Source organism: Mizuhopecten yessoensis, unplaced genomic scaffold (assembly GCF_002113885.1).
Source record: "Mizuhopecten yessoensis strain PY_sf001 unplaced genomic scaffold, ASM211388v2 scaffold1707, whole genome shotgun sequence".
In the NCBI taxonomy this organism is placed as follows: Eukaryota; Metazoa; Mollusca; class Bivalvia; order Pectinida; family Pectinidae; genus Mizuhopecten; species Mizuhopecten yessoensis.
The window spans coordinates 95,438-104,114 of NW_018404181.1; the positions used below are offsets into that span (position 1 = coordinate 95,438).

The following is an 8,677-nucleotide window of genomic DNA, read 5'->3' on the forward strand; positions in this document are numbered from 1 at the left end:
TCTTCCTACCATTAATTGATGCGGTAGACATGGATTTCGTCAGTATATTGGGTATTGGAAATCGCTCTGAATCCTAGGTTGTCTGCATACGGTTGGAAGAACCGACGTCTTTAATTATTGTGCTGTTGCATGTCCCTTTATACAAATACTACTCTGTAATGCCAAATACTGTTAAGTTCTCATCAGAACTAATGAATACAAACTATGTTAAAATTTATGCAAAATCAAAATTTTGTTTTAAAAAAGTATCATGATTTGTCTTCCATATATATTACATTTGATATTGTATACTGAGGTAAATATGTTTTCTCTACATTTATAATTTTGTAAAGAGAAATAAAGTTGAAGCTGAGCAATTTGTTACTTCTGTGTTCAATTAAGCGCGAGCTTCAGACCACTCTCCCAATTCAATTTAATTCAAATTAAATGTCTCTCACAATACAATGTATAGAGAAACCTATTTACAATATAATGTATAGTAATTGTAGTGTTCGTAGTCGGTAGTACACAGTACTGTTTCTAAATAAATGCACATTGGTATCAAGGAGGCCAAAAATTGTTATTAATTATTCTGATAAAAGTACAAAGTTTCTTCCGAGTTTTTATCCTTAGGTTTTCCTCCACCACGAAAACATTACATTACAGCGCAAACGATTGTTATTGACAGCGTACACGATGTTAATAAAGATTATTTATGTATAATACATTGTGTTTTAGTAGAAGGGAAAATTGTATCCTAGACCACCTACCATGATCAGTCAAATCTAAAACTGTGCTAGCTACAAACGACACTTAAAACACAACCAGTATGTGTTTTGTATTGAATGCCATTAAAATCTCTGAGTTAGCAATCGTCCCAACGCTGGTAAACTTCCTCAGTGTACATTACACCACCCTGAAGGAAACTGTTTATTAGAGCCACCGGGTTGAAATCACTGGTCCAGAGTTCAAATCAGTGGTCCAGAGTTCAAATTCAGAACACAGTTGTTAATTACTCTTTGTGTATTTCACCTTCATTATTTTTCATAAAAGTTTCGCAAGACATGTATTTATTTTCATAATTGATTTATTTAAGCTACTTTCATGTCAGTTGTTTTCATTCCTAGTTAATTTTGGCCGTGGGGCGTTGATGCATCAGGTACCTAACACCTTCTGGTTTTCTATGTACCCCACACCTAGTACACTTATACCTGTATAACCAGTTTTGTAAAGGAACAGCACACTTACAACAAATCATCAAAGGTCGAGTTTTATATAATTTATTGTTCATTCTTATAAGCCATTATTAGCACTAGTACATTCATACAAAATGTCGCTGGGACCTGTATACGTAGCAATCAATCAATCTAAAGGTATCAACAACAGTTGGGTTGTCTCATCAGAAAACAGGCCCAAGGGACCTGCACTATTGGACATGTGAACAATCAATCAATCTAGAGGAGTTTGTATATTTATATCAACAATAGTCCTACTCCAGACAGAGGACATTCATACAAAAGGTCAAAGGGGTCTCTAACAATCAAATCAATATAGAGGATATTGTTTTATAATATCAACAAGACCATGATTTTCTCAAAATAATAGTCACTACTGCTTTTCCACTCCTTTAAAATTACTGTCACTTGATACATGATACTACAACACAAGATTCTGATACAGTTGTATTATATTTAAAAAAAAAAAAAAAAAAATTGTAACTGATTTCATCCTAAAAAGCAATGTATGTTTTTACAAAATCATATAACAGATCATTCTTTCACTGAGGGCCTGGAAACTCATTTTATCTTTAGGTAAATCTTGCATTAGAACTTGAGAGTAAATTAGGAAAACTTCTTTCAGACACATGCAGGCACATTTACTAGATTGACTATGGTACAAAGTTAACCCAGTCCATACTAAACAGAACTGTTGCTGCCTTCCAAATGTATGGTAGAAAGAAAAGACACAAAATCGACAATTTCTCCATATTTTTTATCTTATAAATAACTGCATGGTTTGAAACATTGCAGGACATTTGTATGTTTGCCATCATTCTGTCAAACAGAGCCTGAAGTATATGTGTACTGATCACACTCTTTGGTTTGGCCATTTTCATTCACCTGACTGATTTTAACACATTTTTGAGTTGTATAAAATTTTACCCGTGGTATTACATGTATTAGCATTATATGCTGTAAAAATTTGGCATTGGCCTCTGAGAGTGACTAAAGCCTTCTGGTCATCATTATGAAATAGAGGGACCAGACCATGCCTTCTGAAATATCAGGTAGTGAATATTTGGGTTCAGAGGGACAATCTCTTTCAAAGAGGGATAGTTGACATTTATGGTACATGTATAATATGATAACATTCCCCAAAAATATTTGTTCATTTTAAGCGAGTAGCCATGTCTTACATGTTGCAACCAAACATATATATACATGTAGAAATTAATTAGTAATCAGTCTCTTGTTTTTCTCTGAAGTACAAAATTCAAACGTACTCCAGCACCAATTACATGCAGGAATCACAGAGGTATTTTAAACTTAAATGTCTCATTAACAGTAAAATGAGTTGCCACATGCAGTTGTGGTTTTGAAATGAAATCAAACGATTGGATTATAAGACTACAAATTAATCACATTCAACCAATCACACACAACGTAACATCTATAATGGTCGTACTATTAACCACACATGCCTTCCCATACTGACGTAGAGTGTGCGGTGACCATATCATAGACGGAGAATAAAGAAAACCTTGAACCGAACCGATAGAAAATACAACAGTGGATTGGTGAATCTACTACCACAGTCAACAGGTTCCTAGTAATCATCCCAAGTCAATAAGTATTGATACTCATACGATATAACACAACCCACCAATGAGAGGAAACACTGATTTTTCATTAACTCAATCACCCCTGAAATTTCATAATGCACTATTCCAACCTTTGAATTGGAAGAGTTCAAAGGTGTCTTCAGGGGTAAATGTGTTAATATCTATACCTGTGGTAAGACTTTACAGTACTTCCCTGCATTATAAAGAGAAATTTAGGAATGAGCCCAGAGTTGATATCTACTCCTGCCCCTCCCACGTTTTATCACAGGTAAAAGCAGATAAACAAGCAATCACCAGTACATTTTCTATTCCTGTGTCCATAGGTCGGCAATTATGTTGATATTCACAATGAAGCAAGTTCCTTTTTTCATTCCCATATCCACAGTTAAGCTAGTATTCCCATGTATTGACCAACATCGGTCAAAGACAAGCACCTGGTCCTCACCACAGGTCAAAGTTCACAGCCGACCACACAATAATCACTATGTTCAATGGCCATCAGTGTCCTCTGATGTTAGGTTCAATAACCACTGGACCTTCACACTTCACCGTCTCAAGATTCCTGGTCAGAAGCATTGTTCTAATGGCTTTTTCACAGTTGTGAGATTCATTAGTTTGCTACCTACTTCAACCCTGGCTAGGTCCTTCACAGATTGCTTTACCATAGACCTCCTCGCTAGGACCTTCTATATACCATAAACCTCCTCGCTAGGACCTTCTATATACCATAAACCTCCTCGCTAGGACCTTCTATATACCCCAACTAGGAGGATCTTGTAGACTTCCTTTCAACACTGTCCACAGCTGCGAGATTTACTAGTCTGCTACCACTTTAATCCTCGCTATGTCCTTCACATATTATGTTTTTACACTGCTCCTAACTATGATTTTTCATAGCTTCCTTTTCCATGTAGATTTTATTGGGACCTTCAATAATTTGCCTTTCCACATGGTCCCCTGAAGGGCCATACATAGTTTGCATTTCCACATGGTCCCCTGAAGGGCCATACATAGTTTGCCTTTTCACATGGTCTCCCACCAGGACCCTTCCATAGTTTGTCTTTCCAGATGGTCCCCCACCAGGATCTTCCATAGTTTGCCTTTCCACATGACCCCCTACTAGGATCTCTTCTTGCTGGTCTTGCCCTTGCCTTTACCCTTGCCTGTTGTTTCTTTAGCTTTCTCTTTGCTTGCAGCTGGCTTCTTTTTTGTCTGCTACAAAAAAACACCAACAACAGGTAAACAGCTGCTAACCAACTACAAACAAGTAAATAAGAATAACAACATTATTTGTACTGATTTCTATAAATATCATTAAAATAACACATTCATTCTTACAAATGAAACTCCACAAGTTAGACTGCAGTATTCTAAAATCCCAGCAGTCTTGATATCAATTTCCACAAGTTAGACTGCAGTATTCTAAAATCCCAGCAGTCTTGATATCAATTAACAGAGTACTGTGGGGGCGAAACAATATACAGTTCTACAGTTAACTGATATATACTGTATGGAGCTTTGACTTCCTGCTTAACTTTGAATGAAAGCTTCACAATTATTCTTTGAACATGATTACAAAGTTTCATGATATTTAAGTCAGTTATCTTGGGGATCACTAAGTGTGGATAAATGGACCAAAAAGACATACAGACTGACAGGTGGTCAGACACTCACCATACATTGTCATGTAAAATATTTTTATGGGCACATAACAGGATTATTTTGGTACTACAAAATACTTAGGAAAAATAAAATAAAGCTGTACTTTAATCATGGTGTCTTTTTGTAAGTCGTCCTTGTCATTGTCGCTGTCTTCTGATGCAGCGTCCTCCTCCTCCTCGTCGCCTTCCTCAGGTCCAGCCACCGACACACCTCCTCCACGCTTCTTCTTGGTGAGGACTCCGGTGGAGTAGGGTGTCATGTGTACTTCCTTATTGTAGGTTCTTGTGAAGGCCGACTTAGTCTGGTAACAGGGACAAAATAGGATTCTAGATACCTTACACACTTAGTTCTGCTTATTATCTTACAGGAAAATCTTTGCTGGTTAAATATTTATAGTAATCTTACAGGAAAATTTCTGCTTAAGATCTTACACTTGCATCTATCTGTTAATCTGTTAACAGTTGTAATGTTCGAGTACAGAGAACATGACAGAAGAAATTTAGCAGCAGCAAGACAGTTACTGAATGGTGAGAGGGGAGACAACTATGACTTACCTTGGTAGAAAGCTGTTTGAAAGGATCATCACTGTTCGGCCATTTTGATATTTCCAGGATGTTGTCAAAGTCTTCCTTAATGATGTCATATTCCTCCATCAGATGTATCACCTCTGGTACGCCCTCGCTTTCTCGTGCCACCAGGGGGCGCGTCAGTGAGTGGCGCATGTAAGGGAGGTAATCCATATTGAGACTACGTTTGTCACCAGAGATCCTACAGAACAAAGCAGAGATATAAATCAATTATCAGTGGCAGGTCACTTCAATCAACTTAATACCAGGTAATTGTCTGTGGGTGTAGAATACCAGGTAACTGTTTGTGGGTGTAGAGTACCAGGTAACTGTCTGTGGGTGTAGAGTACCAGGTAACTGTCTGTGGGTGTAGAATACTAGGTAACTGTTTGTGGGTGTAGAGTAACAGGTAACTGTTTATGGGTGCAGAATACCAGGTAACTGTTTGTGGACGTAGAATACCAGGTAACTGTTTGTGGGTGTAGAATACCAGGTAACTGTGGGTAACTGTCTGTGGGTGTAGAATACCAGGTAACTCTTTGTGGGTGTAAATTACCAGGTAACTGTCTGTGGGTGTAGAATACCAGGTAACTGTTTGTGGGTGTAGAGTACCAGGTAACTGTTTGTGGGTGTAGAATACCAGGTAACTGTCTGTGGGTGTAGAGTACCAGGTAACTGTTTGAGGGTGTAGAGTACCAGGTAACTGTTTGTGGGTGTAGAGTACCAGGTAACTGTTTGTTGAGGTAGAGGTGACTGATGCCTATTTAACATATTGGCCTCGTGTAATATAAACACATATCAACTACCAGTTCAAATTGGTTTTTTGAAAATACTAATGGAAGACCTTAAATATCTGTTGTTATTTTACAAAACTAGTGTTATGCATACAAATAATTAATCCCTATGACATAACATGCACAGATTTTAGTATAAATTAAACCTGACCCGTCCCCACTGAAGTCTGCATTGTTAGGCCAAAAAATGTTGATTACTTTATCGTGAAAGTAATAAAAAAAAAATCATGAATGGGCCAGTCGCCGTCTTTAAAAAAAACCTGGAAAATTGGTCCGCATGTCATTTTAACTCGTTAGTCACCCAAGTCCCGAAAAGTTTGAATAAAGATAAGGATTGATATACAGGCAAGCGTTAAAATGATTATGACTTATTAGTCTTGTGTACAAATGGCACTCATTTCGGTACAAATAAGGGTTAGGGCGTTTGTGATTCTAGTCTGGAACATCGTGGGGGGATTTTCAGAGGCTTGCTCTATGACGGGTCTCTACACAACTATAACAAGAGGCCCATGGGCCTAAACGGTGACTTGAGTCCTACAGTATTATTATTTTTTTTTGTTGAAATATGTACCAATTTGAGTACAAAATAGTTAAGTATAACGTTAACTTAAGTTTGTCAGGACCATGAGCTGATCATTCCTAGAACGAGTTTCAGTTAAATCGGCCTATTAGAACTTGTTTTTAGGTTTGAAATACTTTTTTCAAAATGGGGGCCGTAGCGGCCATATTGAATTTCTGATCGACCCGAAAAGTAACAACACTTTGTCAGGACCATGAGTCGATCATTTCTACAAAGTTTCAGTTCAATAGGCCCAGTAGAACTTGACTTTAAGTTTGAAATAGTTTTTCAAAATGGCGGCTGTGTCGGCCATATTGGATTTCTGATCGACCGGAAAAATAACAACACTTTGTCAGGACCATAAGTTGATCATTCCTACAAAGTTTCAGTTCAGTTGGCCCAGCAGAACTTGACTTTAAGTTTGAAATAGTTTTTCAAAATGGCGCCGTGGCGGCCATATTGGATTTCTGCTCGACCCGAAAAATAACAACACTTGGTCAGGGAGATGTCAGTAACCTTCCCATGAAATATTAATGAAATCCCTTTGCCAGTATTTCAGCTTAAGTTGAAAATGTAAAATGTTAACGGACGACAAACGATGGACGACGGACGAAGATGGATAGCAATAGGTCACTTGAGCTAAAGCTCAGGTGACCTAAAAAGACAAGGTAATGCCCACAATGAACATTTTACAAACTACACAATAAAAATAAAATCACCCTCGTCTCGTTTTTGCCATTTAAAATGAAGAAAAGAAAATACCACCCTGCAACATCTCTTTTGAATAAAATTGGCCTGAGAACCAAGTAATTAATTTTATTTGGCCTTATCTATATTTTATTAGTATCAAGTTAACTGATTACTGTCAACACTAACTTAAGCCTCATATGAGTACGTGTTTCCTGGAGAATCCTCTCTGATTTCCCCCGTGACGAGTTTTGTCCAAGCCAGGAAGGGAAGGACACCATTTGTGGGAAGCTGCCACGCATTAACTCTCCTGGTATCACACTCGAATATATGGCCTGTCAACAACAACATGAGTATGTTAGTGAGAGTATCACACTAGAATATATAGCCTGTCAACAACAACATGAGGATTTTAGTGAGAGTATCACAATAGACTAGAACACTGACAGGTCAGTAAGGGCCCCGTCTTGTGGCAATATATCCCCCATAGTCATCAAGAAGCAATCTATCCATATAGCTGAGCTTGACGTTTGACATTTGGACTTAAAAATAAATCGCAAGGAAGCAAAATATACATTTTACATGTGCTATGATGGGAGTCTTATTTCCTTCCACCTCCATATTTGCTGGGCTAACAGAAATGTAAATACCGGTGCAATACTAATTTGTTAGCTTTGATTTGTTTTATTTCACCTTATATACCTCCTACATCAAGAGCCAGGGTCAAAGTCAGAGATCCACTTTGTCTTTGACCTTTGGACCCAAATGACCTTGACCATTAACCTAGTGACTCTGTGTTAAGTTCTGAACAACATTGCTTCATAATGTCATAACAAAATGTTCATCAGGGAAATGGTACAAAATTTAACCTTGACCTTTGACCCAATGACCTTGACCTTTGGTCAGTTGACTCCTTGTTTAATTCTGATCAACTTTGCTTCATCATGTCATAACAAAATGTTTATCAGTGAAAAGATGCAAATTTGACCTTGACCTTTGAATCTAATGACCTTGACCTTTGACCTTGACTTTTTACCTCAATGTGTCTCTTTGTTTAATTCCGAACAACTTTGCTTTATAATGTCATAGTAAAATTTTCACCAGTGAAAAGCTACAAAATTTGACCTTGACCCCTGACCCGATGACCTTGACCTTTGGTCAGTTAACTCTTTGTTCAATTCTGATCAACTTTGCTTCATGATGTCATGGCAAAATGTTCATCAGTGACAAGATGTAAAATTTGACCTTGACCGTTGAACATAATGACCTTGACCTTTGACCTTGATTTTTTTTTTTTAAAAACCTCATTGTGTATTTTTGTGGACTGAACCTCTTGACCAAGTTTCATGAACCTCGGTCAATAAATACCAAAGTTATCAGCCAAGAACAGAATTTGTGGACGGACAGACAGACAGAGTGATTACTATAGGGCACCCGTATCTCTGATACGGGGCCCTAAATATATAGCCTGTCAACAACAACATAAGGATTTTAGTGAGAGTATCACACTAGAATATATAGCCTGTCAACAACAACATGAGTATTTTAGTGAGAGTATCACACTAGAATATATAGCCTGTCAACAACA

General features: G+C 37.6%; 1 protein-coding gene across 1 annotated transcript in view; it reads right to left on the reverse strand.

The window, feature by feature from the left end:
* Nucleotides 1-1,664: 1,664 nt before the first annotated feature.
* Nucleotides 1,665-8,677, reverse strand: part of LOC110466820 (replication factor C subunit 1-like) — a 36,429-nt gene continuing 29,416 nt past the window's right edge. Inside the window, exons 22-25 of the mRNA XM_021523589.1 lie at nucleotides 7,279-7,424; nucleotides 5,038-5,251; nucleotides 4,587-4,784; nucleotides 1,665-4,036 (exon numbers count right to left, since the gene is read on the reverse strand). Of these exons, the coding sequence (XP_021379264.1) occupies nucleotides 3,941-4,036; nucleotides 4,587-4,784; nucleotides 5,038-5,251; nucleotides 7,279-7,424 (654 nt within the window). The 3' untranslated portion in view covers nucleotides 1,665-3,940. The remainder of the gene's footprint in view (nucleotides 4,037-4,586; nucleotides 4,785-5,037; nucleotides 5,252-7,278; nucleotides 7,425-8,677) is intronic.